Genomic DNA, 23,896 nt, shown 5'->3' with positions numbered 1-23,896 from the left:
TAACTAATAATAAAACTGGTCCATTAATTGTTACCAACTTATGTCTCAGGGTGACAGGTGTAGTGCAGTGCTCCTCAATTTGCGATACAAAGCTCAAACCGCCACTGCAACTGTTATGGACAGGTGGGCGTGTCGCTTATGTATGACTTGTTTGTCCCGTCACTTGGTGTCATAAAAAAAATACAAGCAGACAGCAACACAAAAACAAAACATATTATAGGTATATTCTATGTGATCGCATGTAATGCAGCACAAAACAAAAATACGTATATCAATCAAAGGTTGCAGATACAGTTACGCCATCTATTGTTGTAAAAGTAACATAATGATTCCTAGGCCCCAACACTTTATATTTACTTTACTTGAGGAACAATAATAGCAATTTTATTCCATTTTTTAGTAATATCTATACATCAAGAAAGAAAATAAGTCGTAAATATTTGTGTTAAAGCTTTGTGATTACAACGTGTTATGATGAATTGGTTTATATAGGGTTTTGATTTATATAGTTTACAGTACTTTCAACAGTCATTAAAATCAAGTATATAAAGATTTGACAAAAGCAAATAACGACAAATTAGTTTAAAATAATTTTATTTCATTTCATAATAAACTATTAAATGGGAATTAGGGTCCCAAAGCCTACATTGTGTCATTTTTAGACTACATTTCACAGCTCGAAATGGTATAAATTAACATCTTTTAACTACGAAAGAATTTCTATTGATACTAACATCTATTATAGTTATAATAATATAATTGTAATATTCACAAACGCCTATTAAAGAATCGGAATTAATGCTCTATAAAATTATGAATCTAAATTATAAACAATACCATCAGGATTCGCATTAAATTATTTTACAAACTAAATAACTAGAAAAAAAAGTCAAATAATAACAATTGACAAAGGGAATAAATGTTTTAGGGTTGATGACGCCTTCATGGTTTCCTCATTTCAATTTACCCCTTTCAGGTGCAAAGCATCTCGATAGAGCTGAAACTTGAGTTCAGGGTAGCCACTTAATAAATCTTGCCAGGCGTGGAATTGTAAATAAACCAAATCCACCATCTAGAAAATGGATTAAATTAGCAATAGTTATGGTTTTTAGATAATGACGTTTGTAGCAGATACTTAAGTATATATTTAAAAGAATTTCTTTTAGTTTGAAATTTTTAATTCTATTATTAATTTATCTCTATTTGAATCTAAATTAAAATTTTATTATTTATTATTGTTGTAATCATTCAGTGTACGTTTTAATCACTTTATTTTATTAGTTAGATTACGTTTTAATTTATTAATTGTATTTAATTTTTAAATTTTTATGTATTTATATTTTAACAGTATGGAATAATTGATTTGAATATCTAATTTAAAACTGAAATTTAAATATATAACCACTGTTTTAAAATAGTTTTGATGGCTAGTGGCGACACAAAATGATGTACAATTTTAGTTTTTCTTGCGGAGGTTCTAAACTTCATTTCTCGATTTCGAAACAATGTCGTATCCTCAAAGTCTACAAAAAATGTCAAGAAAATCGAATTATTAAGTAAAAATTCAGTGGACATTGGAAACCCTATCTCAAAATGTTATAAAATATTTATTCATTCATGTTCCGTTTTTATCGATTGTATTAAATTCACAGGACGATGTAATTGTTTTACACTTATATCTGAGCTGTCAAGTTTATTTTGAATGAATTAACTGTATACATTGACTTACAATTATATGGACGTCGGGTCCGCGCTAAAAAGTGTCCGCACTTGTAAGGCGCTAAAATCGTATACAGAGCGCGACACTCCGCTTTAGTCTTCATTTGTTCTACTAACAGCGCGATACTGCGATGACATTACAATTTAAATTTCGAATAGGTTGACTTGGGACATTTTTTTCGTGGTTTTTGTATTAGATCCGTCGTCCATTTATTTGTAAGTCAATGACTGTATATAACAAAATGCACAATTGCCGTATTTCATTGATAAAATAATTGCTTTACGATTTGGCCAATTATGTTAACATTTCGCGATGTCCAAGGAAAATATGCATCGAGTATTTAACCAGAAATAGAGAGGAAATAAGGGCCATCCATGCCTGGCAACTCACCACGCAAATGGGCCTTATACCACTTTTAAATATCAACTCTCGTTTGCACTGAAATCACAAATTAGAAAGCTGAAATTGTACAGCTCCAACAACTGACCTGTGTGTCGGCCTCCGTATATTCCAAAAATATTCTGTATTTATTGTAATAAAGATAATATCTGTACCTTGGGGTGGGGGCTGTTCCATTCGGTGGTGTGGGAAAAACAGCAAAACATCTAATTACAAAACAAATGGAATCACATTTCATCGGTAATTAAACATTAAATACCTATGTAATTTTTCAATTTTCGCCATTAAAGCAAAGCTCAAGTTAAACTGGTCGATTTGAAATGAAACAATTGACGACCACCGTCAGTTGTTTCGAATTCGGGTTGGCCAATCGAAGCGCAGTTGTCACCCAGAACAGTTTTTAAACAAAGTAAATGACATTTCGTCTCTATTTCTGGTTATACGTGAGGCGTACTGTAAATTTCTGGAATTAATAAGAAAAAAATACTACAAATGGTCAGAAATGAATTTATTATAATTATTAATACAAAGATCGAACACTCAGAAAAAATCCTTCGAATCCGGCCGGACCGAAGGAATTTTTCTGAGTGTTCGATCTTTGTATTAATAATAATAGAAAACTAGTGGAGTAATTTCACAAAAAATAATTGAATATCAATGCAATAAAGATTTAAAATGAATTTATTGTTTCTCAAAATATTCTCCGTTAGAGTTAATGCACTTTTTCATAGGAATGAACCAATTTTCAAAACATTTATGCCACTCCTCCGTGACAATATCTGAAACAAATTTTTCTTCGACATCTTCTTCAAGTGATGAAAATCGTTGACCGCGTAACTGGTTCTTAATTTTTGGAAATAAATAAAAGTCACAAGGTGCCAGGTCGGGACCACGCGGGATGAGTCAACGTCAACGTTGTTCACGTTCAAAAAATGGTCGTGTACCAATCACTATTCACGGTACAACGATTTTCCAAAGCAACAGTAGCCACGTGTCCAGTTTTATTAACAAAAGAAGCAATCATGCGCTTAGAGGCACTTTGCACGCGCGCCACTTTGGTTGGTTTCGGCTCATCTCCAAAGACCCATACGCTCGATTGTTCCTTTGTGTTGCGACGGGCGACTATCACGAAATTCATCACTGAAATTCACATGACCGCGTTTGAATTCTGCAAACCAGCTATAAATAGTCGTCTTGCATGGTGCTTCATAGCCAAAAGCGGTTTGAAGCCGAGCAAAGCTCCTCTGAGCGTTAAATTACATTTAAAGTCGTAGAAAATCATACTACGAAAATTTTCACGAGTTAAATCCATGGTGATGTAGAAGAGATGTGAAAATGACGTCACAATATAAAAACAAGTGACAGCTGAAACAAACTGTATTGTACAGTCAGAGTTCCATTTTCAAATGTTTTAAATACTTTTTAAATATTGTAGTAAGTGGCCAGTTCCAGAAATTTATAGTGCACCCTATGTATATTCGATGATACTAAGGTTCCATATCTGCTTCGTTATTATTCGACTTCGCGTGCGACATCTCAATCTTCATACGCAACTTGACAAGTCGAGAGCTGAAATTCGACATAAGTCGCCTATTCTGGGCTGCTAATGTGTTTGCGGTCGCTATCCGCCATATTATATCGAAATTTCTTTAATTTGACTTTCTTTATAGCACAAAAATAGAGCCTGTGGTGTAATAACTGTGTGTGTCCTTGGGTGTGTGTACCAATAATTCAGTATTTGCGCCTGCCTTAGGCATACTGACGAAGCTGAGAGGCGTTTTCAAGCAGTCATAGTGCGATGTAGTCATTGATTCTAATGTGTGCTACCGTTGGTAAAGCTACATGTTTTTATCACACGGTAATCTTAAAAATAATGCCAACTATATGAAACAAGTTACATATGCGTAGAATTTTATGACTCTTATTTAATCTCAATCACATGGAACAGCCAAATCAAACCTTGTTGGGTGTATGAGAACTTATGAAGAAGTGTGTTGAACCGCGTTTTCCTCGATATGCAGTTATACACGTGGCCGTCACCGCTGCATGTACAAGGTCAACAGCACGTCAAGCTTTACACTTAAGACTTAGATCGAACTCTGTGCTGCTTACGAGAAGAATGGAAGAACGGTCTCAAGTACAAAGTGTCAAGCTTGATGTGCTCATCTTTTTTTTTTTTTTTTAGTTTATTCATAACAAAAAGAAAAATATTAACATTATTCTTTTCACTCGGTAAGAAACCTTATGGTTTAACGGCCTAGTGAAGAGTTGACAAGCTAGGTACTTAAAAAATTACACTGTATATCTATGTTACGTGCCATTCAAAAGTGACGCCCCACCTAGATAGTGTCTCTTAAGAATGGCTTTACACTTCTTGACATTATCTCCAAAAGTGTGCCCTATTATCTCTAACGTATAGTTTCAAAATTAATAGAGCTTCTAAAATTTTTCCAAATTCGTTCTACCGTTATTACTTTTTATACATAGTAATAATTTTAATTACCGTTCTCGAATAGTAAGCAAACTGATGTGGTGTATTGGGAAAGAGTCCAGGGATGAGGCCGAAGTAACTATTTGCAGTCAACAGGGCCGTCATTCGACAATCTCCGCTTCTGCAATCAAATGGAAAATACATTTATTTGTCGGAGACAGTAATGAAAACGAAACGCAACCGCGCCACCTAGCGGTGTAGTCCGCACAACTACGTCACCCGCGCTACAACAGTCGTGACATAGTTGGCGGGCACGATCGGACACGCCATTTTGATCATTAAATTTAGAAAATACAAGTTGTCATTCGATTTCAAAGTGATTAAAATATACAGTGTTCTTATTAAGCCGTCGGCTTAAGCAAGAAGTCATTAATTGCCATATAAATAATAGTAAAAATAATATAATTATTTATTTAGACAACAACAAGGTATGGTCCAATAGTGTTAGAATCTTACAAACTAACTTAAAAATACTTTAATGACAAAGATAATAAAATAAAAGTACAGGTAAAATTGTATTTCACTCGCATTTCGATCAAATAGACTCATATGAGACTATTTGGTCGGGATCCGAATGAAATACTTCATTATAGGCAGGTCATATCTGTCAGGTACGACCTGTAGGATACTGTTGGTGCTGACCTGCAGTCTGCTGAGCAGTGAGGCTGTTTTTTGAGGATGATCAAAAACCTCTACCCACGCCTCGGCAAACATGGTATATGCACTGCAGAAACTAGGCAGCCCCATCAATATTCTAAACACATTATTATACTGGACCCGTAGGGCACTAAGCACCCATTCAAATTTGAAAAAAAATTTTTCCACCTCTAATCCGGTCAATCTGGTTTATTGGAATTTACCCACATCGTTAACGGATTTCTATACTTGGCAAACAGATCCCACAAAGTTTTGAAGTCAGTTTAATTTTTATAAAAAGTTTTAATTATTAATTTTATTAATACCACACGGAACATTGTCTTTTAAACTTAAACTTAAATCAATTTCCTCTTCAATTAAGGAATATTGCGAACACTTTGTACAATTAGCTTATCTAGTCGTTAATCGACACGTTCTTGGTTACTATGATAATACCGTCGATTAGTTTGAACAAGAATCTATATTTTAATAAATTTTTACGCTTTATGAGATGTTGTGGATTGCAAGACGTGCTGTAAGAACATTCAATACTTAGTTATATTGAGTGCTGTGAGCAAATCGATCCAGGCATGATATATTTATCTGATGATCTCACGAATATGACTCTGTAGAATAGCAGTATACATAAGTGTTAATTCTTCCACCTGATATATCAATTAATATTAACAGACACCTAATTCGCATTAAATAATTAAGTAATTACTGTTCGTCTGTATTCCATCGCTCAACCTCTCCCTCGTGTATGAAAAAAATGCACGGATAAATATCGCCCACTTGAACAATACTCTTTCCTGAAAAAAAAGAAAAAAAAAGATTCTTTTGAAAACACGTATTAGTCCAGTAATTTGCGAGATGTTTAGAGAATTTATTTGTAGTCAAATTTATAGTATAATTTCAGATGTTTGAGTTTTCTTTTAAGATTTAATATAATGTAAACAATTCTCGACAAATACTGTTATATATTGTATTACTATTATATAATACTATTTTATCAATAAATTACCTAACCCTTTTTTGTGCGAATTAAAATTTTGTATTTCTTAATTGTGTACGTAAAATAGACTACGTATAGGTGTAAGATCCTCATTGAACGACTATGGAATGGATATCTCTGGCTACAGACTTGTTCCCTGAACGGCATAGCTTGGGCCTTTTCAAGGCAAGAGTGAATAGACATTATTTAGGTGTACCTGCTCTGTCGTCGACCTCATCGTCACTTTCCATCAGATGAGATGGAGGTCAAATGTGCACTTATTTATTAATAATTAAAAATAAATAGAAATAGAAAACTATTATGCTTTCGCCCTTTTTTATAAATTTTAATGACAATGCCCTTGTTACGAATATTAATACAAAGATCGAACACACCGAAAAATCTCGTCGACCCGACACCGTGGCATTGCTCTTACCAACTGAGCTACGGGTCCAGTTACCGAACCGACAAATTCTCCTACGTGTTTTTGTTATAGACCTTTGTACTATTTATACCTTTATTGAGAATACTTCTTATAAGGAAATGTATAAAATATTAGTCGAATGTGCTGTATATTATAAGTACTTCGTCGACATAAAGTATCTTAACACACTTTCAGGGTTTTTACAAATCCAACCATTTATATGTCAAGAAAAATTCAAACTCGGTCGGAGGTAACTGACTTAGAACATCTTTACGGTTCACCTTCATCAGGTAATATTGCTTTGATACACTACTTATTTAAAATATTTGAATGATATATAAATAAATGTTCAACTCACCAGGGAACATGACAATTCTATTGAGTTTCGTGGCTAGTTGTCGCAAGAAATACTGTGGAAATGTCTGGAACAGCGGCGGTGTGAGCAAGTGATGTATATATAGAGACTCCATTAAATCTTCGCGCAGACACAGAGGAGCAAATTCCGTTAACTTAGGCAACTTAGATCCTATGGAAAATACAGAATATTTAGGATAGTTACTAAGTCCATTCAAAATATTAAGAAAAAGTAGAGTATACAAATTTTATAAGCACATTATATTATTATATATTTAGATAGTTCATGGCAAATGTTGTGTTTGTCTATTATTAGTAACTTATATTGATACTGCAGTTCGAAATGTGTTGTTATGTGAATTATTGAATATGTTTTGTTTTGGAATATTTAATTTGATTACTTTTTAAATTTTATTCTTCCTTGTTTTCTATTATCATTGTGTTTTTTGTGTGTTTTCTATAATTGTTCGTAATTTATGTATTTTACTTATTTTATTTACATTTCATTTTTATGTGCGTCCTTTATTAATAATTTTGATAAAACTACTGAAAACCAAACACTGATACAAATTCCCTACACACTACCAGGCATGGTCAATTGCCAGCCATTTCTATTTTCATCGAAAAACGTTATATATGGTGTAGAACTTAATACTTGCCGTATAAGTTTCCTAACTTGGAGCATTATTACAACTCATTACCATGCAGACAAGACATTTGTCTTACTTGCAACTCATGACTCAATTTGTGCCTAGTTCTCCAGGAATGTAAGTTCGCTTAATTAAAACTGCTTGGGTTTTCATGGGAATGAAAAAGACAGATGTTTATTATATAGTGCTTAACTAACCGCTCACGCGATACATGCGGCCGTAGACGCATACCACATAGAGGTGCCAGTGATGATTTTATACCCATTTATCGGATATCGAAGTTCTAAGAGGTAAAAGAAGTAATATTAATTGCTATTTCGGTAACTACTCTAGCAAACCATAAAGTTTTTAATGTCTGTCATTTAAAAAAAATACACGACAGACACGATTGTCGTGACGTACTTTTGAAGTTGTTCTTCAAAAATACGTCACGACAATCGTGTCTGTTATTGTTTGGGCTGGTGATTTCCGTGTTTATTTATTGAAAACATACCGTAAGTAGCGTTTTTTAAGTTTACCCTGAATATAAATGTTTATAAACTATACATTAAGGAGTAATTTCATGGTAAACGTTGGAACCACTTAAACGGAATATTATCATATTTATCCAAGTACACCAAAAATTTCATTAGTGCTTTTTAAGTGCAGGATTTACGGTGTATTACTTACTGCATTTTATTTGAGATGTTTTTGTTGTAGTACGGAGGGTATTTATTAAGCAATGCAGAATAATATTTTTTATTTATAAAAACTTGTATTTAAATAGCCGCCATTTTGCGGTAGGATGAGCGCATCGCGTAAGCGGCTAAAGGTATGCCAAGGAACTCATCAAGCAAATTATGGTATGGTATTATCAGGCGTTACATTTGTGTTAAACTCCGTCCGTCTGTCAGACGCACGACTTGTTCGTCCCGTCACTTGATATTATAAAAAGGAAAAACCATACTCACAGATGGCGCTACAGCAAAAAAGCTGTTTAATTCAAAAACAAAGATCGGCAACAAGCACATAAAAAAGTTAGTGAGGTCTGCTGATTCGTTCCGTAGCTCAGTTAGAAAACTTGTTAGCTCAAGTTTGGCAAACAGGGGCTGGTTCTGATCGAACCTGATCGAAGGAATTTTTCTTTGTGTTTGTTCGGTTTTTGTATCAATAATTACAATTTTATACTTGTTTGCGTGTGTACTTGTTTATGTAAATAATCTGATTAATGTAATTTTTTTATTTTGTTTGTGATTTTGTTCGGTAAATTAATTATTTTTGGATCATACGATTGAATGTTTCGATTATATGTCTTTATTTTTGCTTTTCTTCTGTTTTGTTTCGTTTTTCTTTTGAAGTGTCATTTGCGGTAGTCGTATGAATGTATTTTCTTTCTTTCTAAGGTGAGTCGATAGGAATCGTGCTACATGGAGTTATCGCCTGTGCTGTACACGTACATTGTTCGGGATTGTACATAACAGAAAGCTTTGACCTAAAATAACCGAATACTTACATACGGTAATCGGTTTTATCGCATATCCTAAATCATAATCAATCAATCATACAACCGAGTCGTAACTTCGCGTTGTAGTTGCATTTATAAAAAAATAACCCTTTAAAATACCCCTAAAAAACCCTTTCTACGCTAATTTGCGCCGTACTACAAAGAATACCTTGTTGTATTCCCCATAATTTTCTTAGGATCTTTTTCGATGCGCTGTAGAGAATATTCGACAATCCATTATTTTTTAAGTATGTAAGCAGGCTGTTCACTTCATAATCGTGCTTATGTTTCTCTTTATACTTGGTATAGGTGTTACTTATTGCGATAGCGCCTATATACAGATGCACAACATGTAAAAGTGCAGTGACAATTATTTTATATATAACGCCATCTATCGTGATAGGCAGGACCTTAAACAAAATAAAGACAAGTATACATGTAAAACAAGACAAATTGTATAGTCGACATCTGTTGCTTTTATTTACGGAAACTAAATTATCATTGGCAAATTTTTGGGTTCTTTGAATCTCATAATCACATTTTTTTATGTTTTTTTGTTATAATAATGCACACACTCAACATAGCCCCATAACTGGTCACACACATAAATAACCACAAATTTCACCCAAACTCACGAGAGAAATAGATGAAGCCGTGCTAGCCTAATGGTCTGACCCACCGCTCCTCAAGCTGAGACCGTGAGTTCGAGTTCGGGCTCGTACCTCGTGAGTTTCTGGGAATTTATATACGAAATTTACGTCTTAAAACCTTCGCGTGAAAGGAGACCCGTGACCAGCACTAGGACGTGTATATGGATGATGAATGTTGTATATGTTTTTTACATAATCCAACGTTTCCGACTCAGAGTCTGCCGCGACCATGGGACTTGTAAATGGCCTGAAACGTTGGTTTGTTTAAAAAACAAATATACGTGTTTTGTAAGTATACCAATGGCAAAAACGTAAGAACTGAAATAACATAAAAAAATAAAATTATGTTGAAAAGGGTGTTATTAAACGGACATGTTACGGCAGCTAGACGTCCAAGTATTTTTGTGTATTTTTGAAGGAACAAAACGGAACCAAAAATTAAAGTAATCTTACTATATCAGAATTAATCCACACCAAAGTGCAAATAACAAAATATATGGCAAGAGTGTAATCTGCAATCCAGGTTTTAACAAATATGAACCCCGTCATTGTATTATTATTTGCATCAACATATTGAATTGTACTTTGCATGCAGCCTAAAACGGAAAATAATGACATTTGAATTTCTTTTTAAAATAATTTACTTAACTCAAGAAATGTTAAAATTGCTAATACTCCAGAAAGACTCAATTTACATTACTGCGGTACGGAATGGAAGCGAATTCTCAACGAAATTATATAAAGCATAATGAGCATAGAGTCAATTGTGTAACGTATAAACCGGATACGATACTTAACTGAATTCTGTAGCAGTAGAGCTCCTTATGAAAGAGTTCGTCCAGAGAAGTACTGCCATATTACCTATTTCTGCCATCAAACACTAATGTGTTCGTTACTGCGTTCCGGTTTTGAAGGGTAAGGGTGCTGGTGAAATAATAATAATAACGCACACACTCAGCCCCGCACTAGGGAAACCCTGTATCGCGGGTACCATGAACACACATCGACAACTACAAATTACACTCAAACTCACGAGACAAATAAATGTAGACCATACAAATATTTCCTGAGAATCGAACCCGGGTCCTCTGCGTGGCACACCACCATGTGAACCGTTCGGTCGCGGAGGCAGTTCAATCAAAAAGAATCACAGTCAATCATCAACTTATGTCTCAGAATGATGTACGCAGTAGCAGTGCCCATCAGATCGTTGCGACCTAAAGCTCGGAGTGTTACTGCAACAGCCATGGACAGGTGTGTCGCATAATATCAGGCGCGCGACATGTTCCTTTTATCACTTGGCATCATAAAAAAATGTCCAGAAGAGCCTCGATGTTTTTTAGCTCGAATCTAGTTTGTACGCATCGAGTATTGTACGTTACATAATTGACACAAAGTTCAATACGCTATGGTTCCAAAAATTGGCTTCCTTTCCGTTCCGCGTTAATGAAAATTGAGCTTTAAGGCCCGCACAAATTGGATCGCACGGAAAGGGAGAGGACATTACATTTATCAAAGTATATTTTATGCTATTTGAATTGACATAAGGTATAAATTGTAATGCTCTGAGGCTGATCTCGGAGCATCGCGGCGCAATTCTCCCTGCGTCTCAAGGCATTGAAATTTATACTTTAGGTACCTGGGTCGAATATGGCCAGCCGATTAATATGGTCACAGACCAATATTTCTAAAATAGTGTAGCGTACAAAATCGAACAAGCTTGTATATGTTCGGTTACGGGGTTCGCATAACAACTACCCTCACGCCACCCCTCCCGCGCATACGCCTTTCGCCCATAAGTGTCAAAGTCGGAGGACGTATCTCCGCTATTTATTTTTAAACCAAGTTTTGTCTAATATTTTTGTTTATATCGATTTTATTGTGTTTCATTCGCCATTTTTTGCTGGTGTAGTAAAAGTAGATGACATTTCCGTGTGATTTTCTTCCAATGTTTGTTTGGTTTTCAAAAGAGTGAAAGAAAAAATAAGGCATATATCTGATAATATTGTAACAGTGACTGGCCATATTTACCTGCACCCGATTGGCCAATTTTACCTTATGATTTTTGGAACCTGGCATAATGTTGTTTTTAACAACTACAGGGGAATGACATAAGTTTGAGGCTATAGTGTATCTGTCTACTTAAATCTGAGGTAACTCTGCTTTGTAGTAAGGGATGATCTAATTTCAGTGCAGTTTGAATTCCGATAGCGATAGATTAAGTATTCATGTTTTATTGTTATTGAACAAAATGTGTTGAAAATATGTTGACTAACATTATGCTATAAGCACCGATTTGGATGCCTAAGATACAAGTAAGCAATTTTACTTAGTTTATAGTCCATCTGTTTAGGTACTTAAATAAATGTAAACAATCTTGAGAAGTCTATTTAATGAAGTATATAGATAGATAGATAGATTTGAAAGCGATAATTTTTGGCTATGTTTGGTGAAAACTAGTGTAGATGTTTGTGTTGAATAATATATATATATAATATAATTGGCCATGAGCAAATTTACCTATAGGGTGAAAAATATGACCTCTTTCATGAGCACATTAATAAAGGATCTATTTTTATGTCAATACAATACAATATGCTTTATTTCTCTCAATAAGGTTATAGTTACAGCGTATGAATACATTAAAAATACAATTATTAATTACAAAAAAATAAAAATAACAAATATCAAGTGCCTTAGTGAGAGCTGGAGTCTGTACTAGGTTGGATACCTGTGTTACAGATCACCAGGCTCACTCCCTCTTAGTGTAAGAAAACGTGACATAAACTTAATACAAAAATACAAATAAATTACAAAATAAAGCATAGGCTATCCAGTGCAAAAATGTGTGTGCGTGCGTGTGTGCGTATGTGGGTGTGTGTGTGCGGGTGTGTGCGTAAGTGCGTGCGTGCGTACGTGCGTACGTGTATGTGTGTGTGTGTGTGTGTGTGTGTGTGTGTGTGTAAGTATGTTTTCAGTCGACTCGTAATCGAGAGTCAGTACAAACTGACCGAAAAATACGTCTTCAAACCTTAAGGTGGCCATTGTGGTGGGCATTCAATTGTAATAGCATAAAATAAATATTGATAAATATAATGTCATCTGCCTTGCCGTCCGCCGATTTGCGCTGGCTCTTAAGCTGAATTTCGAGCTCTATGTATGTGGTACGGCTACAAATATTAAACGATACCTTGCACCTTTGAACTCTAAGTATTATCTCATTTCAAAAACACTTTGGAATATTTTAAAGTCTCCGTTGTCAGAGGTCGTTATAAATTTCACCTTACCAATCTGTTCTGTATCATCATGTCTATACCATTTTGGATCGTATTCGACTAAGAATTCTGCTGGGACAGATATTTTTTTGTAGTATGGCACTGCAAAATATAGTGAAACTTTAAAATAAGAACATTTTTTATGTATTACAAGTTTTATTCTGATTTGGGTACATTGTCAATAGAAAGGATAATGTTATACCTCCTCTGCATACCACTATTACCCAGCCGCACGCCAATGTATGTATCAGTAATATCAACAAAGTAGTCTTTACTATAAAAGTCAGATACTTGTTCTGAAAAAAAAAGTTCCATTAGCACAAAATTTTACTTTCAAGATCTGATTACTGTACTTTGGATATAGGAATAGATTTAAACACGAGGCGTATCTACCCACCAAGAAGGTTACACTCTTATCATTGCTCCCATCATCTGACCTACTGCCATGGAACAAAAAAGTAGAGAAAGTGGGACGTAGCCGTAGACTTACAGCCGTAGTTAAGTCCCAAAGAACAAAAAAGTAGTAGCTCTCACTGACGATTATAGGATTATTAACTTCAACTAAATTCAGTTAAGAACTATGAACATAGTGTCATCTGATGTTGAGTAATGGAACTCCAAAAGCTAACGCTTTAGTAACACCATAGTATAATAATAACACAAGTAGTGTAACTGCTGCATGTTCCATCAATTCCCACACGTCTCTCGAAGCGTAGGGTTTTGACATTATTATTTTGGTTGTTGTAAATATATAAATTTTTATTGAATTGATATTCAATTATTTTTAAGTGAAATTACTCCACTAGTTTGTTATAATTATTAATATAAAGATCGAAAACTCAGAAAAAGTTCATTCGATCCGGCCGGATTCGAACCAACGTCTTCTAGCATACCGTGCCAGACGCTATACCAACTAAGCCACGAAACGAACCAACGGACCTCACGATTTTTTCTATGTGCTTGCATCGTATTTTTGTATTTGGTTTTTCAACGATTTTTTAGCCGTAGCGCCATCTATGAGAAATCTATGCTATTTCGTCACCTAGTTAGATACCTTTACAGCGACCATATCCCAAATTCTTATTGAATTAATATTCAATTATTTTTATGTGAAATTACTTCACTAGTTTGTTAGAATTATTAATACAGTTATAGTTGTAAATATTATTTGAGAAAAATATGGTATTCATCACAACATTCTCGTGCTATATCGAAATAACCTTTATCAAATACTATAACATGTAAATATTTTTATACTAGCATCGCGGATTGATACCTCGATTATGCGAGTAAAGAAACAGAAATGAAATGCTAACAATTCCGATTTTCTTCATTTTTTAAATACCTAGCAAACGCTTATTTATATAGGGTGGCCACAAAAACGAGAAAATTTGTAGACAATTGTTATAATAATCTTCCACAATAGATTTCTTAAGTAAAGGAATTTAAAGTACGTCTGATGTAAGGAGCGTTGGGCCAAAATGTGCTGTATACTAGAGATCTTAACTAAAGGAATTTATTTAGTCTATATCCGATGTTAGGAACGTTGGGCCTAAAAGTGCTTTTTCAAAGTCAAAGTCAAAGATGATTTATTCCATAGGTAAAATAAATTTACACTTGAAAACGTCACATTTAAGGTACTGCTCGTTCACTACGCTGACCTCCCTGAGAAGAACGAGCAAGAAACTCTAGGGATTGCTCTTTTCAAATAAACTTAAATGCTATGGAATACATTTTGAATCAAATTTGTGTGGATTCTGGAGCCATGTCGTCTTTCCATACATCTTTATCTAACACGTAGTCTTCAATTTTGTAATATGCTTTTTCGATCAAAATATTTTTAATGTACTTTTTAAACTTAGGAAATGATAAACTTAATATATGCTCCGGAATCTTATTGTAAAAACGTATACAGTTCCCCATAAAAGAGTTGTTTACCTTGGTTAAACGAAATCGTGGTACCATGAGTTTGGACTTAGCTCTAAGGTTAATATTATGGATATCTTCTTTCTTATTGAAATTATGTATATTTTTACGGGCATATAAAATATTTGAGTAAATGTACTGTGATGCCACAGTCATGATACCAGTCTTCTTAAACTTTTCTCTGAGAGATACCCGAGAGCCTAGACGGTACACAGAACGAATCGCTCGTTTTTGCAATACAAATATGGTTTGAATATCTGCCGCTTTACCCCACATGAGAATCCCGTAGGACATTATACTATGGAAGTAACTAAAGTAAACTAGTCTAGCAGTACTAACATCGGTAAGCTCACGTATTCTGCGGACTGCGTATGCAGCGGAGCTTAATCTGCTGGCCAGGGACGATATATGTGGAAACCACTGAAGTTTACTATCTAAGGTCACTCCCAAGAAGACTGCTTTATTAACAAGGTCTAACTTTTCTCCGTTTATTTCTATGCTTGGACTAGTCGATTTTACGTTAGGTAATTCAAATTTAACACATTTTGTCTTCTTGGCATTAAGCAATAAATTGTTAGCATTAAACCAATAAACTACTTTAGAGAGGGTATCATTAATACGGTCATAGTTAATGTCATGTCTGTCTGTTTTAAAAATCAAGGATGTGTCATCAGCAAACAACACTATTTCGCAATGGTCCTTAACAAAGAATGGCAGATCATTAATATAAATCAGAAATAAGAAAGGTCCAAGTATTGAGCCCTGCGGAACACCCATTTTTACTGGAGAACCCAAAGAAGTCGCTCCATTTATGCCTACTTTCTGAATTCTACCGTTGAGATATGACGAGACAAGTTTCGACGCCTTGCCATTTACACCGTAATGTTCCAGCTTACTAATAAGAGTATTATGGTCAACGCAATCAAATGCCTTTGAGAGGTCACAGAAAACACCAATAGCGTTCTGGGACCTTTCCCAAGCATCAAAGATGTGTTTTAGTAACGCTACCCCCGCATCGCTAGTCGATCTACCACTAGTAAACCCGTATTGTTCACTATGAAAAATATGATTCCTACCGAAATAGGACAGTAATTGAGTTAGCATAACCTTTTCGAATATTTTACTTAAAGCTGGTAAAATTGAAATGGGCCTATAATTGCTAGGATCAACTTTCCTACCGCTTTTGAATAAGGGAATAACCTTGCTGTATTTCATTAAATCGGGAAAAACACCTTCGTCAACGCACCTATTGAAAGCTACAGCTAACTGTGGGGAAATGAGATTAATAACTGAGTCTATAACTTTAGTTGATATGCCCCAGAGATCTTCAGTTTTTTTAACATGTATTGACTTAAAAGCTTTTATGATGTCTTGTGGATTAACATGACGAAAATTAAATAAACTGCCACAAACGTTAACATTTTCCTTTAGGAGATCAATAGCAAGTGAAGGGGAGGAATTTAATGATTTTGTAGTGTTCACAGCAATTTCCGAAAAGAACGATTCAAAAGCTTGGGCTACTTTATCTTTAGATTTTATAAGTTTGCTGTCAAGTTTGTATTAAAGAGACCTTAACTAAAGGAATTTAGTCTACATCTGATGTTAGGAACGTTGGGCCGAAAAGTAATTTATAATTAATACGTAAAATTAATAATTTTGTCAGCGGTCACGTCGTAATACACGGGGCGCATGATTCTGCTACGAATGCCAGTGCGTTGTTCTGATGTCACAGTTGTTCGCATATCTGGATGCATAACACGCTTCGGTTCTGCAATGAACGGCGCGTGCGACGATCCACGCTGCGCAACTCGAGTACATCGCGAGACTATGCGAAAGTGTGCGTTCGTACACGGGCAAGGCGTGCGTGCACAAATATAAGCCGCGTTGCTGGTGGTGCCCAGATAAAAAAAAAAAAATTCCGGAGTAAATTCCGGACATTTTTTGAAAATTCCTGACTTTCTTCTAAATATAATATTAATGTCTTTATGCATTGTGCATGTGAATGAACGAGTGCGCGCGTGGACTTTGTGTCTGTGACATACGCGGGTATGTTAGCGAGCGCGGGCTGAGAAGGGGTGAAAACGGGGAAGCGCCTCTCGTATTGGACAATATTTCTGGGAATATTAAATATGAAAAGTAATGTTGATTGTTAATTAAGTTTGCAATAAATAAAATATTTGGTTTATTTAGTTTTTATATCATGCTTTTAAATTGTAGAAATTCCGGACAGTTTAGGATTCCCTCCGCATTCCGGACAAAGGCCTATTATTATCTTGCCGGACATTTCCGGACGTATGGCAACACTGGTTACAGTACTTGTCTTATTATACTATGTGATTACTTCATGGATACCAGGAGGTGCCGTGAATGAAATCTCTCCAACTTACTTGGTACTTGGTGCAACGGGCTGGTATCCGCAACTCGACGACAAAGCGCCTAGTAATGCTGCTAATTAATGAGTTATTAAATGAATGTACGCTTTTGCAAGGTGTATTTAATGAAATTTTAACGTTACCTTCATACTTTTGCAGTGAAAACGATACACTTTTAAAATTGTATGCATTCTCAGTAGTCTTCCAAAATGATAAAGCCAAATTTTAGTGATGTATACTCCAAACGGTAGTATTATGGATAAAATGTCGATGTAAAATAAAATGCTTAAGAATTTATTTTTCCATTGGTATTTGTATACTAGTTGATTTTCATGTTCTACCAATTTGACCTAAAAAACCAAATTAACTTGAGTTCACGAGAAGCACAATGGAAGCTGTAACTGTCAAAGTTTTGGACATATGGAGAAGTGTACTAAGTACATTAATTGTCACTAATATAGCAAATGCACATTTACTTGTAAAAAGTAATAAACTGCAAAAGAAAAACTAGAAAAAATTAATAGGCACAAAATAAACAATTCGTGTTTTTAGGTTTTCGCAATTGTAAATAAAACTATTTCTTCGAACTTAACTGCCTCCTTGGCCGAACGGTTACCATGCCGGACTGCCACGCAGAGGCCCCAGGTTCGATTCCCGGACCGGAAAAATATTTGTATGGCCTACATTTATTTCTCTCGTGAGTTTGGGTGTAATTTGTGGTTGTCTATGTGTGTGTCCATGGCACCAGCGACACAGGGTTTCCCTAGTGCGGGGCTATGTTGAGTGTGTGCTTTATTATTATAAAAAGAATCTAAATATACAAAGCAACGTTTTTGACTCTTTACAAGTCCGACACTTAGTCACCTATGATTACAGGACCTATAAAAAGACCGTAAAGTTTGGCTTATTTGACGAAATAAATACACGCGACTTAGATCCGAAAATTCTGTGAGTGTATGCGCTGCACACATGCGCTGTGCGTCAACAAATAGCTCTGCGATGAAAAAACTGTTTTAAATTTTATCAGTGACCCCTGTAGTATTTGTTTGTGCTGATTACTGGAAAAATAATAAAGAATATAATAGTAATAATAACGCACACGTTCAACATAGCCCCGCACTAAGGAAACCCTATGTTGCCATGGACACACACATAGACAACCACAATTTACACCCAAACTTATGAGAGAAATAAATGTAGGCCGTACAAATATTTCTCTCGGCCCGGGAATCGAACCTGGGACCTCTGCGTGGCAGTCCAGCATAGTAACCGTTCGGCCACGGAGGCAGTTCATCACCTTTAGTTTACCTACAAATCACGCGTTAAGTTTATACTTTTAAAGGTTTTCTGTCATATGTACAAACTATGTTTTTTAGTATTTAAAATCTATATAATATTAAATTACATTTTTTATCTTCCTGAGTAGTTACCAATGTCAACAATATAAATTTAGGAAGGCAACACGAAACAGCTTTTCGTTTGGTGCACATTGCACTGTGTTGGTATTATATGAACAGGAAAAGTACCAAAATAAGTTTTGATAGAAAACTAAAACGTTACTAGAAATATTTGTAATCATGTTATAGTACATTTTTATGTAGTTAACCAATATTACAATAAAATTAAAAGAAACATATATAAAAATTGTGTTTTCGTCCATTTTTCTTAAAGTTTTCATTTTGCAGAGAAACTTTATATGATAGAAAAAAATAAATGTCATTTTTTAAATCAGGTTTGGTGCTGATCTACATGAAAATCGGTAAGCGCAATTAAATCAACTTTTTATAAATAATTCGCTAATTTGTATATTATTTTCGATTTAAGAACACATAATTTACGAAACACCAATTTTTGTATTCATTAGTAATAAATTCAAGGATATTTATATAACTTACTCCGAAAATTTGTACAATTACACAAATAACGTAAAATACGTCTACTATTGATAACATAATGACCATTTCGTATGGAACTGGGGCGGTAAATCTTTTTCTAATATTTTCTCCTTTGGTAAGGACTCCAACCATTGTCGTGAGCGCAACCGTAATGGTCGGTATAATGAACCAATTGAAGAACAAAAAGCGAGAAAACATTAAACTATTTTCAGCTTGTATTATTCGACGTATTTTCTGTAAAGAATTTCATTAATCATTTTTACACAATTATCAATGAAAGAGAAAGCCTTCTTCGTGAATGAATTAAATTAGTGTTGCCTAAATGCAAGACCGAGACGAGACTGATCCAGTCTTGCGTCAGTACACTTGGTCTTGGTATTGCAGATTCAATCTTTGTCTTAGTCTTGTTGAAAGTCTTTTTAAATAACACAGAGAACTGTGAGAACTGTAGCAGTAGGCCTCCTTCTGAAAGAGTTCGTCCAGAGAAGTCCTTTTTTCTCCAAGCAGTAATTTGTGAGCATTACTGCATTCCGGTTTTGAAGGGAAGGGCGCTAGTGAAATTACAGGTACATGGGACTTATCAACTTATGTCTCAGAGCGACAGACGCAGTGACAGTGCCCCTCAGATCATTGCGATTTAAAGCTCTGAGTGGCACTGCAACTGCTATGAACAGGCGTGCCGTTTACCACCAGGCGCACACTTATTCGTCCCACCCACTTCGTATCAAAAAACAAACTGTAGAAATTGATATACAGGGTGAAACGAATAAGCGAAATAATACTTCACCCAGTGACAGTACCTATAAAACTGAACAATATTCCCCAAGGAACATTAGTCAAAATATGAAAAAAAACAATGATTTCCCATAAGAAATATGTAGTTACCTGACTATTTAGTATGGGAAGTAGATTTTTTTCCATATTTCAACGAATATTCTTTGGGGAAATTTGGAAGATCTAAACTAATGTTGGTTAACCCTAAATGATCATAAAAATAATACAATCACGACACAAAACAGCAATTTATCACAGAATAAGCTACTACATACAACATCACAGCAACAGCTACTATGTACTTACAACAGGAGGCCTTATTGCTAAGTAGCAATTTCTTTTTTCTTTTACATATCCCAAATTTCTATCCTAATGCTACATAGTAATAAGTCCGCCTGTTGCACATTAACTTACTATTTCTAAAATTACTTAATATGTTGCTGTTCTATGATGTCACAGTAATTTTATGATCAATAAAAACTATCATTCATTCATTCATTCAATTTCTTCTTGGCAATCTTAGTTTAAAAATTAGAAAGGGGGTGCAATCAAAGAACATTTTCTAATAGACGTGTTTCAAATAAATACATTACACATTCGATATATTAATTATAATAAAATGTACATTACATATAAGTCATAATAAAATTTACTTATACAGCGCGTCTCACGTTTATGGGACATCGACTGAAAATACTTTCAATACTAAAGACAGATGTTTTATTTCATGGAAACATTGTAGTAACAAGTGGTTTATAACAATTTTTTACTCACTGGTATTTTAATTACGTGTGAGCCTCGCAGCATATAAGCAATGGTCTCCTGAGCAACTTCTTTAACAGGTTTAGCCGTTGACAAGTAATCGTTCTTAGATTCGGGATGAGCGCATATTTTATTATTAACCTGAAATATATAGAGTGATGTATAAGCTCAATTTATATTGCTGCGGAATGGAAGGGAAGTGAATTTTTGTTACGAAATTGTTCATAGCTTCATCACCATTATGTCAAGTGTTTGCGCTGCTGCGCGAGAATTCTCTGGAAGAAACGCGACCTTATTTTGGATGTCACACAATTGACATAATACTTTATTATGCTATGAACTATTTTGTTCAAAGTCATGTTCATGAAACTTAAAATAGAGCCGTGGTCAGTTTTTGGATGCTACCACAACAATCAATCGATGGAGAATCGATGCGATCAATGTCGATCGGTAGTTAGGTAACGTTGGCGTATCGATATATATATATCAATCGATCGATCAAACAGTCATTCTACTGTCGATCAATAAATAATCGGATGATAAATTTATTATTTCTTAGCGTGGGCTCTTCAGTGGCTTTTAAAATGTATACAGAGCAGCCTAGACAGAGCTTCGATCGTTCCATCGCAAGTACAGCCATCGACTAAAATAGAATTCTCTGAGCTTTAGTCAACAGCTCCAGTAGGCCTACCTACTGCTTTGTACCTATACAAATAGATAGAGTAGGTACATTTAGAGGATGCTGTCAGTACTTATGTGCTTGGATTGTTTGTACTATACAATGGAATTATATGTAATATGATATGATATGATATGACACGACACGACACGACACGACACAATATAATATAATATAATATAATATAATATAATATAACATAATATAATATAATACAATATAATATAGTCTAATTTTAGGATATGTGAGTTTATACAGTATCATAATAAAAATAAAAATAAAATTTAGCTTAATTAGTATAACAATTAGCAGTTAAATTTGTTTTCTAGAAACCTATTTTAATACCCTTACAATAAACATGTCACAATATTGTGCTGGTATAATGAGTCGTCAGATTTGCGCGTCAGGTACGCCTCAATCTCTTTTAAACCATTTTCCTCTCGAATTATGTGTTTTTGAGATAAGCTGCTATTGTAGAAAGTTATCGAGGTGTACTGTAAGTGCGCCCATTTGGGTTTGCGCTGCATATATGGGAGTAGTAAAATATTAATAATCCGAATTTTGTATTTTTTTGCCGTCAGTGATACATACAATGTTTACATCACAAATTGCGAGGAAATAAATACAATGTTTATTTATTGTATGTATAAATATGGATCACAACACAATAATATGGATTTTGATAATGGCCAGTTTTTTGTTTCTTTTTTATGTAAACAGATGGCCAGCTAGCTATTCTTCCATAGATAATATAACTCGAACTAATATGGTTCTAAAAAGTAATTTTAAAATTTCTAAAAAACTAAAATTTCAGTATAGATAACATTTAAGCGAATGTTTTAATTTTGAACTTACGTAACCTCCTTGCTTGAAACTGAACCTTTTGTTGAAATTACAAGCACATGCTTGTCTACTTATGTCACAAGGTTACGGGCTCAGTGGCAGTGCCTCTTAGATCCTTGCGAGTTAAAGTTAGAGGATGGAAAAAAATAAAGGAAGTCTAAGGGTCGTATTCCAGAACTCTACTCAATACTCAAGTCAGGACTTGAGTACTGCAGTGAGCACTGAAAATCATACTCAAGTCCTTGCCATTAGGGTCGTACTTCCAGTGCTTGAAATCATACTCAAGTCTGCTCAAGTCCTAACTTGAGCGTACAGTAGGGTTCTGGAATACGACCCTTAGATTTAAAGCTCTGAATTGCACTGGAACTGTCATGGACAGGCGTGTCGCTTACCACGTCATAAAAAATGATAAAAAAACATTACTTGTTTTAAAACCCCCGCTCGTCCAAGTTTCATTTTTTAGATTCGTAAATAAGAAATTATGCGCGGTTAACGTAGACACAAACGAGTGTGTGTTTTGTTTAACACTTTAGTGCTTCTTAGTTCAACAATTTTACAAAAGGTATATGCACTGTTTCCAGGTTATAAACTTGTTTACAAAGAGAGGGTTGGCATTGCGTGTGCAGACTTTGTATTTTATTACAAGCTGTACTCGCGCTGCGAATGCAATATAAACTAATACTACGTATTTCTTGCTACAGGAATAATTTCGAAAAAGATGACCTTTTAATTATTTTCTTTTATGAGGCCTTATACTTAGATTTTAGAACTCCTAATGTACAGGTACTCAATTACAAACTTTACAAAAATAAAGCTGTACTTTGTTTAACCTATTCTTGGAACAGTTGTACACTTCATACTGATTCTAGGAATTCATTCTCCATTTCAAGCATCAACTTGAAACTTGAAACCTTTTAATTATCGTGATTAAACAAAAGGATTCTCGGTCAACTGGATACTCGGTCGCTTTCAAATCAACTTCAATTCTTATTCAGAACAAAAATTCCGACAGACTGATATAAACAAAAATATTAAAAAATAATTTATGCTTAACCCTTTCATGACAGACTGCCAGTACATAAATAGTACCGCACACAAAAATATCAGTACTTTCCTTGCAGTATGCTTATATTGATTTAATATAAAATGTTCGATATATGTAAATCATTGAATTTTGTCAGTACTTTATTAATACTTCTCTATGGAAAAGGTGGCAACTACACAGAAATTAATTGGAAATTTTACTGTAAACTGTTTTTGAGATCATACAAAGAAACGAGGTGTACTACACTCGTACTATCGTTGTTCTAATATTTAATTTTACGGTAAAAGTTGTTACTTTCCATGAACGGATTATATGTCGTCTAAAGAGCATTCCGCTCAAATATTGGTATTATTTCTGAGAACTGTATTTTTATATCTGTCAATGCTTAATGGTAAATACAACACGATTGCGATCGGTCGCCTAAAGCACACGGCGTATTTTTTACACGCAGTTGACGCGCGGTAATGTGATTCACACAAGATTCAGTTGCACACAGTCAGTAAACCTTTGTATACGTTTCAAAT

At 34.6% G+C, this 23,896-nt stretch overlaps 1 protein-coding gene across 1 annotated transcript in view; it reads right to left on the bottom strand.

The window, feature by feature from the left end:
• Window positions 1-836: 836 nt before the first annotated feature.
• The window catches only part of LOC113235919, a 46,272-nt gene continuing 23,212 nt past the window's right edge, over window positions 837-23,896 (bottom strand). The window contains exons 17-25 of the mRNA XM_026471840.1: window positions 20,818-20,946; window positions 13,279-13,372; window positions 13,089-13,178; window positions 10,255-10,397; window positions 9,321-9,561; window positions 7,023-7,190; window positions 5,971-6,058; window positions 4,623-4,731; window positions 837-1,072 (exon numbers count right to left, since the gene is read on the bottom strand). Coding sequence (XP_026327625.1) covers window positions 959-1,072; window positions 4,623-4,731; window positions 5,971-6,058; window positions 7,023-7,190; window positions 9,321-9,561; window positions 10,255-10,397; window positions 13,089-13,178; window positions 13,279-13,372; window positions 20,818-20,946 — 1,176 coding nt within the window. The 3' untranslated portion in view covers window positions 837-958. The remainder of the gene's footprint in view (window positions 1,073-4,622; window positions 4,732-5,970; window positions 6,059-7,022; window positions 7,191-9,320; window positions 9,562-10,254; window positions 10,398-13,088; window positions 13,179-13,278; window positions 13,373-20,817; window positions 20,947-23,896) is intronic.

This window comes from Hyposmocoma kahamanoa, unplaced genomic scaffold, assembly GCF_003589595.1.
Source record: "Hyposmocoma kahamanoa isolate Upper Pololo Valley unplaced genomic scaffold, ASM358959v1 88, whole genome shotgun sequence".
Classification (NCBI taxonomy): Eukaryota; Metazoa; Arthropoda; class Insecta; order Lepidoptera; family Cosmopterigidae; genus Hyposmocoma; species Hyposmocoma kahamanoa.
The sequence above is the reverse complement of the archived record's forward strand: the minus strand, read 5'-3'. Positions and strand labels throughout refer to the sequence as shown.